This window comes from Paramisgurnus dabryanus, chromosome 21, assembly GCF_030506205.2.
Source record: "Paramisgurnus dabryanus chromosome 21, PD_genome_1.1, whole genome shotgun sequence".
Lineage (NCBI taxonomy): Eukaryota > Metazoa > Chordata > Actinopteri > Cypriniformes > Cobitidae > Paramisgurnus > Paramisgurnus dabryanus.
The window spans coordinates 7,854,465-7,866,885 of record NC_133357.1 but is presented as its reverse complement, the minus strand read 5'-3'; the positions used below and the strand labels follow the sequence as shown (position 1 = coordinate 7,866,885).

Genomic DNA, 12,421 nt, shown 5'->3' with positions numbered 1-12,421 from the left:
AAATGATAAACATAAAACTATCACTAAACAGAAGAAGGTATAATGAAATATATACAAATAGAAATATAATCTTGAGTCATGTTTTTTATTTAAAATACTTAAAAAAAAGAAAACAAATAAATAAATTATAATATTATATTAATAAAAATAATGTAAATCTGACCAGACCCAATAGGAAAGATTGGAGATTTGTAAACAGGATTTTTGTATTTTTATTTTGTTATCTTTTTATCTTGGCCATGTTACTTACAGAAATGTGAAGCTCTGTGTTTCGGGTAATTTTTCTCCTTGTTAATATGTTACTCCATAAAAATGACAAAAACACAAAATGCATTTAATCTTATTTTATTATGTTCAGTGCCATTTATTATTTCAGTACAGTACATCAGATCTTGGATATGCACCATTGATAAAGGTTTTTCATAAATGAGGTAATATTGACCTGGATATCTCACATCTGTTGGTCATCGTCTCATTTGTTTGAGTTGTCATTTACTTTAATAAGCACTGTACAGAGTTTATGAGCCTCACATGTGTGCATTTGTCTTCTCTCTACAACACACAAAAGATACTAGAGAGTCAACACATATTGCTTAACATCTACACTGTTTTTAATGTGCTTCTTATTAAAAAACAAAAATGCTTTTCTTTGATATGACATTGGCATTATAATGAAGCTATTAAGGTAGATGAAAATAAAATGTAAAGTGAAAAGTGCAAGAGTTTTTATGCTCTAAAGCATTTAGCACCGCTGTTGTGTGATGATATTATGGTGTAATGCAGGATTCACCTCCACCGAAGATTGACATTTTAATAATTGTCTCTCATTTCAGACAATTAAACATTTGTTTTATTAATATGACAGTTTAAATGCCATCTAAATGTACTGCATAACTGCATCGATCATAAGCGCTCTGAGACACATTTCAAAGGTCAGAGAGACAGATTGACTAAAAGGTTTTTTGGAGGAGGCATCCAGTTTAAGGATGTTTTAGAGATTATTATTTGGATTATTAAGAATCGCTTTGGTCCACAGAAGGTCAGCCAATCATTGATGAGCAAAATCTTTCAATCTGGATTAAACAAAATGCTAAATATTAAACTTTGGCATCTCCCACAATTTGTCTTACAGAAATAACTGATACTCCAGTGCTGTTATTGGAACCAAGAAAGCTACAAACCAAAATATTAGGATATAGTGCAAATGCTTAAAAAACAACAATAGCAATAATGGTCTTAGCAGTTAAAAACACATTTATATATCATAACAGAAATTCCTGTTTTTACAGATCTGATGTGTCAGGTTATTCTAAAGCCATCAACAACTGATGGAAGACACACATATGTGTGTGTGCGTGTGTGTGTGTGCGTGTTTGTAAAAACTGTACTGAGGGAAAACATGTGTTTATATAGTTATTGCAACATCTCTACAACTTTAAATACACCGTATTACATCTCTAGTCTACACGTAAACCTAAATTTATAAACAAAGGACCTGAGGAAGATAATGTGCTGTAATTGTGCATCTGTTCACTATCACAAAACACTTAATATTAAAAAAGTGCTTCTATTGTTTCTGTGCATCTATGTGTGTTTATGTGTGCATTAGATTGTCAATGTGGTGAACTAACACCGACAGATCAGATGTCATTATCAGGGTTTGTCCACCTTGATGTGCAGGACATCAGCCAGGGCAGCTCTCTTTCTCAAACACTGACGAAATAAAACACAGTAAACACAGATTTACTTTTATCAAATGAGATTTTAAAGGGCACCTATCATGCAAAATCCAGTGTGTTTGGACATAAAAGTGCATAATGTGTAAACACAACAACCCTACAATGAATAAAATAAAGACATCCTGTTTTGATGCTGTTGTTAATGTGATGTCACACTGATAAAGCTCCGCCCACAGCCAGGGACTAATGGTGCATTCACACCAGCCGCAGTAGAGGCGACAAAAACGCGCTATTCACACGTAATTTGACACATTTGAGTTTACTCGCTAGTCGCTTCATTCGCGAGTGAAAGCCAAGCATGAAATTCTAGCCGTTTGAGACATTGACGCGGATATTTGCATCATGGGAGGGGCTTCTGCAACTCCACTGAGACTCCGCTTGCCTCCTGTAATCACGTCACTACTACAGCAAGGTCCTGATTGGTTAACATGACACGTAATTCCACCGAAGTTCAGATTTTTCAACTCGCACGTTTCCCGCAGCAACGCTCAATTCGCACGGAAAGCGCCATCCGCGCCTACCTACCTCCCGCTTGCCGCCTCTACTGCGTCTGGTGTGAACCCTGCATGACTGGTTAATTTTACCCAAATCCTTTTCGAAATGAGCTTGTTAGCACATTGCAGCGCTATTGCTGCTAAATATCTATTTTTAAGCGAAAGCGCTCACTGTCTCTTTTGGTAAAGGAGTGAGGGCAGTAGCTCATTTGCATTTAAAGGTATAGACACGAAAACAGTGCGTTATTGCTCCCACCCAAATAGGGTCATTTTGCAGATGCTATAATAAATGATCTGTGGGGTATTTTGAGCTAAAACTTTACAGACAATTTCTGGGCACACCTGAGACTTATATTACATCTTGTAATAATGGGCATAATAGGGGCCCTTTAAATGAACTGAAGTAATTTACCTGTAAGTTACAGATGATTTCTTCAAACAGCCTCTGAGCTTCTTCATTATCTACATCCTCAAAATAATCTGCTATACTCAACCGTACCACAATCCTCTTCAGATTCACACAAACACCTGCACACAGACACAAAATTTTATTACTAGATTAATTAAAATCATTCAACAACTTGAGCATGTGTGTCTCACTTTTAAAGTGCAGTATTGCTTTAGCAGTGATGGGCGTTGAGATGAAGGTCAAGGTGTGAAGTTGTTGTAGTCCATCTTTGCAGATCTCTGCCGCCCCCTCCTGGTTCAGTTCATTCATATGATTCAATTCCAGCTCACACAGATTCACACAGTTTCTCACTGCACATGAAAACATAAAACACATACTGTACATCTATAATTCAACGTTTATTACTCTGATCCTCTCTTGTCTCAAGCATCATGTGAGTCACTCACCCAAAGAGGTCAATCCCTGGATACCACATCCGGCTCCGCCCACACCCACCCTACACAGGTTTGGCCAGCATCGACCAATCGTCTGCAAGCAACGGTTACTGAACCGATTGGGCTGCAAACTGACGAAGACAAAATCACCAGACGTGACATAACACTGAACCTTAAGACGATTCATGAGATGATTTCTCACCACGGTTGCAGCGGTGCGATCCGCAGGGTGGTGATGTCTCTACATCCCGCACCCAGAGCCCAAATCACCTCCTGACCCACCGGATCTGATGCACTTCTGCCAGAACCAAAGCACAAGCGATTACACATTTAGCAGTACATTAAAGCTTTCCATTTTTTGACTATGTGTGTTGGCTGGGATCAAACCCATGACCTTTTGCATTGTGAATACCAATGGAGTATTTGTGTGTAAATGTGTGTTAGTGTGTTAGTGTTTATCTCACCTGTACGTGAGGGACTGCAGTGATCTACAGTGACAGCTGATGAGCCACAGAGACCTGTCCGTCAAAATGTTGGGACAATGGGAGATGCTCAGAGTGACGAGACTCCGCCCTGCTGACTTAAGCACCGCCTCCAGTCCCACCTCCAGACCGCCTCTGAACAAAGTAACATTCAGCATCTTATGTGTCAAAACAATTATTTTAAACAAGAAATAAAACTGGTCACAATTACAGAATAAGTGTATGTGTAAGTAATATGTGTGCGTGTTACCTTGTGGTCTTTAAATATTCATCTTTGCTTTCTTTCTTGTTGCGAGAGCGAGGTTTTAGGTTGTGAAGAGCAAGAGACTGTGTTTGACAGCACCACTGAGACAGGGTTAACAAAAACTACACAAAAACACACCACAAACACAGAGTTACATTAAGAAGTGCTGCATTACTATTAGAGTTTATTATTTATATATATATATATATATATATATATATTGACACGGGGTTGACACGGGTGGTGCAAAATTTTGTACTTAACTATTAAACAGTTAATATCTTAGTCCAAAACTAAAATAATTTTGACAAATGATACATTGTTGGAAAGCTCTAAGTGTCTATTTTTTTTGTGAAAAGTATAACGTAGTGAGAGTAATTTCTAAAATGTCACAGGACCACAAGTGGGCCCAATTTGTGATTACATATTTAAAACACTATTATTCCATTTGAAACCTAAAATAATATTGACAAACTATATATCCATGGAAAGCTCTAAAAATGTTGTTTTCATATTTTAGAACTGGTTTTATTTAGAAAGGAATGATTTGATGACAACAATTTTTAAAAATGTCAAGTTTATTTTTAAACTTTTTATTTGATTTACTTTTGTCAATGTTAGTAAACTTAACAATAAAGCTTTAAGTGTCTCCTTTAAAACGATACCAAGATTAGCTGTAATAAGGTTTTAATATGAAAAAATAAAACTTTCATTACAAATAAAAACAATGCAATTTTTTAATATCACTCTTAAACTGGTGGTCTTCTTCCTTCGCTTAGTTTTTTAGTTTACAAATTCTGCCAAAATAGGGAACTAGGATGGCGCCAGCGCAACTGGCTTTTAAAGAGGATGAGAGATGAGACTCTTATTGGTTTATTGCACATTGTGCTTAGATTGTTAAAATAGGGCCCAGACAGGCTTTTGTTCTTATTAAACGGTGATATATTGAAGCTGGTGTAGTTGTGTGTTTGTATATTTTGATAACAGATGCTTTTTCGGGTAAGCCCACCTGATTTTCTCTGGGCCCACCCTCATTGTGAATCCTGGCTACAATAGTGAACTGTATAGACAAAAGCAGTCCCAAATATCATTTTCACCTTTTCAGCCTCACACTTAAAAAAGACGGGGGTTATCCTTAAATTTGGGAAGGGTTTTATAACGGTTATACTGCCCTCTATAGGCAGAGTTAAGTGTTGTGCATTTACTGAACCTGAGGATTGTTGGTGTGATTCAATCTCTGACAGTGTGATCCAGAGTGGTTGCTTTTGTTAATGTGTGTGCTTTATGTGTGTGGTTTTTTTATATAATTGAGAATTTATTAGTACTATAAAGATGAAGTTGTTTGTGTAGCTAATATCTGTCAATTCAATGAGGGACAAATATACAACATTCATAGTTCATGTGGATAAAACTGATCATCCTAATTTTTGGTAGTTTAGGCCAAGTGCATGGATTATGCGTCAGAGGCTTGCAGATTGCTGAACCGAGTAAAAAGACCTCTAAGCAAATAGCCAGATATTATTCTGTGTCAGCAATCATTGGCAGTCTGCATGTTAGGAGAAGACGATGTCACCTCTTTCCATAGCCTATTTATTTATGACGTTGTGACTATTTGCATTGTTCGATTGTCAGGTGAAAAATAATAGGCTCTTTGTGAACATTTGAATGCTGTGTTGTTTTAATTAGTATTGGTCATTTTAAATAAAATAATTAAACTGTGCGTGTGTTGTCTTGCCTTAGATGAAACTCGTGCATTCTCTAGTGTTACTCTGGTCCAGACAGCAGGGTGTCGAGCAACACTACACCAGTCCTTACACACCTGTAACACACACACACACACACACACACACACACACACACACACACACATTCTGGTTTCCATGTTTTGTGGGGACATTCCATAGACGTAATGCATTTTATACTGTACAAACTGTATATTCTATTCCCCTTACCTACCCCATTCCCTAACCCCAACCATCACAAAAACCTTTCTTGTACCTTAGATTTTCAATAAACATCATCTTGTTTGATTTATAAGCTTGTTTCCTCATGGGGACATCAAAATGTCCCCACAAGGTCACAAAAACACTGGTATTCCTATCTTTGTGGGGACAATTGGTCCCCACAACGTGATAATTACCAGGTACACACACACACACACACACACACACACACACACACACACACACACACACACACACACACACACACACACACACACACACACACACACACACACACACACACACACACACACACATTTTGGTTTCCATAAACGTAATGGATTTTTTTACTGTACAAACTGTACATTATATTGGCTTCCCCTTAACCAAACCCTAACGCCAACCATCACAGAAAACTTTCTGATACCTTAGATTTTCAATAAACATCATTCTGTTTGATTTATAAGCCTGTTTCCTCATAAGGGCCTCAAAATGTCCCCACAAGGTCACAAAAATACTGGTATTCCTATAATTACCAGGTACACACACACACACACACACACACACACACACACACACACACACACACACACACACACACACACACACACACACACACACACACACACACACACACACACACACCTGTGCAGCAGTGAGGAGAGAGTTTGTGTCCAGATACATAAACACACAAAACAATCCGGCTTTTAATCGCAGACGCTCAGAACACACAAGTGATTGACTGGATCTCTTCTTTCTCAACACACCTCCACCTGAACACAAATATATAACAACAAATTACTGTCAATCTGAGATACAGCTGACACACATTACTACACAAAATAATGTTAGTCTGTTACTTATTAATATAAATAAATCTCAGTTTAAAAGCGAAGTAAGCGTATGTTATACCTGTTCTGCGATATGCCCTGTACTCAGTGTCCTCCTGTGATTGTGTTGTGTAAAGTGAGCCGTCATCAGAATCTGTGTGTGTGTGTTGGATCAGCCAGGGTGAATCCAATCCTTCAACCCCCAGACACAACATGTGTTCACACGGCTCACCCCTCCAGTGACCGTCACAACTTCCTGATCCTACAGACAGCGTACGTGGTCTCCTGATATCACACCTGCAGAAAGACCTCTCAGTCATCTTAAATATCTCTGTTTGTTTCATATTAAGAGCAAATAAACACTTCTGTTTATCTTTAAAGGGCACCTATCATGCCCGTCTTTACAAAATGTAATATAAACACGGGGCGAAAGCATTAACGCTTAACAGAAGGCTTGTCTGAAGCGTGGCCAACAGCCAATCACAGTGGCCGCAACACATGCTCCGGTATTTCATAAACTTAATTGGCTGGCTTTGCCTAGGTTATTTGCATAAGGGGATCTGATTGGCTGATGCATGCGTTCCCATTTAAAAAGTTGAGAAATGTTCAGCTTCTGCCACAAGCAATCGCACTGACATGGCACCGACGGATACACAATTCAGTTCAGCAACGCATGACGTCACCCATTCAAAGTGAATAGGAAGTGTAAACGCGTACACCCCGTGTGAATGTACGGTAAGTCTCAGGTGTGTCCAGAATGTGTCTGTGAAATTTCAGCTCAAAATACCTCACAGATCATTTATTATAGGATGTCAAAAATGCCCCTATTTGGGTGGGAGCTGTTTTTGTGTGTGTACCTTTAAATGCAAATGAGCTACAGCTCCGCCCTCCCTCATCAAAAGAGACAGTGAGCGCTCTCAGGTAAAAGAATACAGACTGAGACACTATTATCACGAGAATCTCACTATTGAGATATGGTGGACAGCGTACAACTCGCTGAGGGCGAAAACTATGGTAATGCAGGACTGTCAGTCAGTGGCCATGGGCGGTAGGGGTGTAACGATTAACCGTGCAAATGCGCGTTTTCTTATGCTGCGTTTACACCAGCCGCGGTAGAGGCGGCAAGCGCGGGTGATTTACATGTTAAGCAAATGCAAAGACGTGATTACACGCGGATTATTATCCTGCGGTGCGTTATGCGCGGCGCGGAATGCGAATTGAGCGTTGCCGGGGGAAACACGCGAGTTGAAAACTTCAGCGGATTTCCGTGCCGCGTTAACCAATCAGGACCTTGCTGTAGTAGTGACGTGATTACAGGAAGCGAGCGGAGTGGCGGAGTCTTCGCGGAGTCGCAGAAGCCCCTCCCATGCCACGAATTTCCGCGTGAATTTCTCAAATGACTAGATTTTCACGCGCGGCTTTCACGTGCAAATGAGGCGAGTGAACTCAAATGTTCAAGCGTCCAACTACGCGCGAATAGCGCGTTTTTTGCCGCCCCTACCGCGGCTGGTGTAAACGCAACATTAATGAATGAATTTGAATGAATTACGGTGAAATCCCGGCACATCCCAAAGCCAGGGGGCGCTCTCGTGCATAAACTCCCTTTGTGCCACAGAAGAAGTAGCATTACAAACGCTATTCCAGGAATTGTCTAAAGGAATATTTATATCGCTGTTCTTCAGATTGTTTCAAGTATTTTCATGATAATAAAGAATATTTTGAATGATTTTATTTAACGAGTGTTGCTTTTTTAAATGCACATTATACGACCCCGACTCATAATGATTTTAGATTGATAAGGACTTCCTTCTGACCAAATGCCTGCGATTCAGAATCGATTTCAGACAGGCATTTTTAATGGGACACACGATTAATCATTACACCCCTAATGGGCGGGGCTTCATCAGTGTGACATCACATTAACAAGAGAATCAAAACAGCTAGTCTAACGAGACTGCTTTGGTTTAATGGCGATAAGAAGTGGGTGGATTTTATTCCTAGTATGGTGGTTGCGGTCACACACTGCCAACACATATTTATTTCCAAACATCTTGTAAAAGTGGATTTTGCATAATAGGTGCCCTTTAAAAAGAGCCCCAGAATGTGTCTCAGACTCAAACTCTTCTCAACAATCTTTATAAGTCTGCAATCAACAGCCAGAGATTTCACAATGAGCTTAACATTTCCCATCAAATTCTCCTTTGATTTAGGCTCTTTACATAATCTGAATAGATATTTAATTATAATAACATCATACCACCCCTCATTTGTAATGTTTCTTTCCTCCAATTATAAGTAAAAAAAATTCTTTGAGCTGTTTGCACGTCACCATTCTGAATCCTTTCTATTTTACCTGCAGCATGGAGAAGATCTGTGATCACACAGTTGAGAAACTCGACCAGAAACACTGTTACTCCTCTATAAGAAGACAGAGAAAAAGATCTGAGGTGAATCCATAGACAGAGGATTGTTTCATTTTGTTGGCTTGACAGAGATGTACAAACTTGCATTAGAGTTTCTAATTCATTTAATATAGAGGATGATGCAGGTAGAAGAATGGACACAGATGGAAAAATCAATAGCTCTCTACTGAGTTAACTCTAACAAGCAAATCACTGCTTTCAAAACTATTCAAGGCCCAAAAACCTTTTTGTCATGCAGAGATTATCTTGAAAAGTGTTTTTGTTAGAATATAAACACTGAAATCATGATAGCTCTCTCTTTGCAGAATTGGATTAACTCTCACCAGGTACCCCGATGCTCTGCTTCCTGCCAGGTGTCTGTGAGAGGAAGTGACATCATCGTGTAGATGGATGTTCTCCAGCTGAATCTCAGCATTCTCCGCTCTCTCCAGAAGATCTTCAATGAAACGCTGCAGACGAATCTTTGCGCTCGCCTCACGGAGCGCCGTGTCCCGTACAAACCGATCCAGTTCACACACCTCCCTAAAACACACACATGCGTGTTAATGTCCTTCTTTGACACAGACGCACACGTCTACACACACTTACTGGTGTTTGCGCTGAAGCTGTTCTTCTCTTTCTCTCAGCTCATATCTGAGGTTGGCCAGCATCTCTACAGAGATGTCCACCTGACGCTCGAGTCGTGCCGCTCTCTCTTCTGCTTCGCGCCTTTCTCTGTCCATCCTCTCGCTGTCTCTCCTCGCTCTCCTCACCTCCACGCTCCTCCTCTTCACCTCCTCCTGCAGAGCCTCCAGTCTGAGGGACACCTGCTCCTGCACCTCCAGTGCCAGCCGCTGAAGCCGGGCCTCCAGCGCCAGCCGACCTATCCACGGCACGCCCAGCCGGGTCACGGCGCCTTCCGCGTCCCCCTCTGCCTCTCCGGAGGTGACCGCGACGGCCAGTATCGGAGAGAGAGATGTGGTCAGGACGGACGGAGTGTCTCTCTGGATGAAGATCTTTTGGAGGGGATGGGTTGCCGAGGTTGCCAGACTGAGGGCATCTAGGAGGTCCAGCGTCTTTCCTGCTGTGGCTGCTTCTCGCTGGGTGTGCAGGAACGTCAGCCCACCCTCAGAGCTCCGTCGTGGAGTCAGACAGAATGTCGGGCAGGTGTGGCCTCGTGACGGGCACACCTCACCACAGGTAGGGCAGCATAGTGGCAACTTTGTGCTGGCTGACATACTGCAATCAGACGCCCATTAGAAAACCTCATGATCACCTTGATGACCTCATGATTACACGGTTACGAGATCACAAGTGTTTCAGGAGGGTTTCAGTCTAATAGAACCTCATGCACCTGCAGAACATGAGACAATTGGACAGTCAACAATTATATAATATACATTTGGGTCTACATTTAAAAGTTTGTGTTTTTTTTTCTGAAAATCATACTGGTGATCCAGGCGATACTCGCCGACTCTACTGCTAGTCCGCTGATAATATAGTGTGAAAACTAAGCATTATAAGCCACAGTCTGCTCTATATGGTGTATGGTATGTATTAGATTCTAGAGAGAGAGAGAGAGAGAGAGAGAGAGAGAGAGAGAGAGAGAGAGAGAGAGAGAGAGAGAGAGAGAGAGAGAGAGAGAGAGAGAGAGAGAGAGAGAGAGAGAGAGAGAGAGAGAGAGATTTGCCAGATGAGGCTCCCATGGAGTGCGTGCAATACAGTCATTGCGCGCGCTCTCTGTGTTATTTCCGCATGAATATCATGAAGACAAAAGCCACGATCACAGTAAAACACAAAATGATGGTAAAATGCACACTATTATATCTGTTAATACCCTTCATAAAGAAAAAGCAAGATTTATAATTTCATTCTCTCTGATTGAAGCTTCATTTACGCGTTGCAGTGATAATTTACATAAGCTTTACATCCAGACTGACTCAATTATCTGTGAAGCTGATGATGTATCGGAATGTGTCGAACGCGACCCAACCCAACCAGTAACTCGCGTAAATCATGCAAAATAATCATAACGAACAGTCCACGACACCTAATATATCAGTGTTGTTATAATGGATTGATGGTTCAAGCTGTTGTTAACATAAATTTCGAGTAAATATCAAGTTTTCATGCAGCCTACCGACTCGCATTTCTTGAATAAAACCTGCAGGGTTCTGGTTCTGATCCGACGCGTTTTCGTCTTGTCCGCCTCTGTCTGTTCCGACTGTGTAAAGAAAACTCGAAACCGTCGATCTTGTGCATGCACGAGCAGCCTCTCTGACGTCACTCCCGTTGCCGGCTCCACAAAATAAAGAGAACTCGAAGCGTGGTAATGAAGAAATGCAAAAATAAATATAGCTGCAAGCAGCAATTGCCGGGTTTCGAGCTTTAAGGCAACGTCAAAAACCTCACACTTCGCTTACCAGGCTGAGCAGTTAAACCCGTACACAGCCACAATGAATGTTAGACCACCTCGCTCCAGAAAATGAAAGAGATGGTCAAAAAAGGATCATACAGACTATGTATGCTTACACACAGGTGCACCTATAAGACAAACATGTAATGTCCTTAATGTGACGTTATGAGGATAATTTGTTAAGGAGAATTAGTTTTTCAGATTTATAACGTAACATACAATTCAGAAATGGCCGTGTTTAGTTGAACTACAAGGCCATTGAGTCGTGGTATGGTGCAATGGTGCAAACAGACTGCACACGTGTACATAAGAAACAAACACAGCAGCGCAGCAGACCGCAAGGACCTACAGTGAACAGCAAACACAGCTGGAAAGATAATGCTTGACTTATTTAATGTCCTCATGAATTGTGTTATGATAACCCCAGGACTAAGCACAAGGCAAAACCGGGCATGTTTGGTATCGTTGGACTCTGCAAAAATTCAGGACTCCTGTGAAAAAAGTCCCATGAAAATATGGTGACTGCAGCCAAAGTTGTAGGCGTGTAAAATATGCGTCCGAAACTGCAGGTTCCCCCAGGTCCTGACTGCCATCAGAATTACCGAGTACCATGTCATTACGCATACGTTTGGTGAAGATACAACCTTAAATACATTAGTTATCAGCAAGAAAACGGCTCTCATTCAGTGAAATCTCTCCGCTCTCTACTCACTTCTAAGTGAAAATAACAAATAAGCGCAGGGTGGCGCTACGACAAAATTGTGCATGCAACGTCAGGTCATGACTTTGTTACATCTAACTAGTATCATGGCTAAACACTTCAGTTTAGTCAAAAAACTGTTGTAAGACCATTGGGCTCGCTCAATGTCAAAGGTTTTGTTCAATTATGAGGCCAACTAGTGGTGCAGGCATATTATTTTTTGGGTATTGCCTCAGACTCTGCTCAGACATCAGTGTATCAAATCTGGTGAAAAAATGACATTTCGTTGCGGAGGTATAACCATTTATGTGTAAAAACGACAAATTTT

General features: G+C 40.8%; 1 protein-coding gene across 3 annotated transcripts; it reads right to left on the bottom strand.

Moving 5' to 3' along the window:
* Nucleotides 1-339: 339 nt before the first annotated feature.
* LOC135750322 (F-box only protein 41) lies at nucleotides 340-11,324 on the bottom strand. Of its 3 annotated transcripts, none has more exons than XR_010532690.1 (14): nucleotides 11,118-11,324; nucleotides 9,587-10,331; nucleotides 9,322-9,520; nucleotides 8,929-8,993; nucleotides 6,658-6,872; nucleotides 6,391-6,518; nucleotides 5,538-5,621; nucleotides 3,809-3,924; nucleotides 3,541-3,693; nucleotides 3,279-3,374; nucleotides 3,089-3,207; nucleotides 2,834-2,992; nucleotides 2,646-2,787; nucleotides 340-1,713 (listed from the first exon to the last, which is right to left on the bottom strand). XR_010532690.1 is itself a non-coding variant. In XM_065269115.1 (14 exons), the coding sequence occupies exons 2-14, from the start codon at nucleotides 10,213-10,215 to the stop codon at nucleotides 1,654-1,656; spliced, it is 2,139 nt and encodes a 712-aa protein (XP_065125187.1). In that variant the 5' UTR covers nucleotides 10,216-10,331; nucleotides 11,118-11,324; the 3' UTR covers nucleotides 340-1,653. The 3 variants fall into 3 exon arrangements, 2 of the variants coding, with proteins under 2 accessions (XP_065125187.1, XP_065125188.1); XM_065269115.1 differs by having other exon boundaries at nucleotides 2,646-2,761; XM_065269116.1 differs by having other exon boundaries at nucleotides 2,646-2,761; nucleotides 11,122-11,324.
* Between the last annotated feature and the right edge of the window lie 1,097 nt (nucleotides 11,325-12,421).

Coding starts and splice junctions, on each gene's coding strand:
- LOC135750322 (XM_065269115.1), bottom strand. CDS start 10,215: ATGTCAGCCAGCACAAAGTTGCCACTATGCTGCCCTACCTGTGGTGAG. Junction 6,519..6,657: donor CAGGGCATATCGCAGAACAG/GTATAACATACG, acceptor ATTTGTGTTCAG/GTGGAGGTGTGTTGAGAAAG. Junction 3,925..5,537: donor ATGCACGAGTTTCATCTAAG/GCAAGACAACAC, acceptor GTTTTTGTGTAG/TTTTTGTTAACCCTGTCTCA.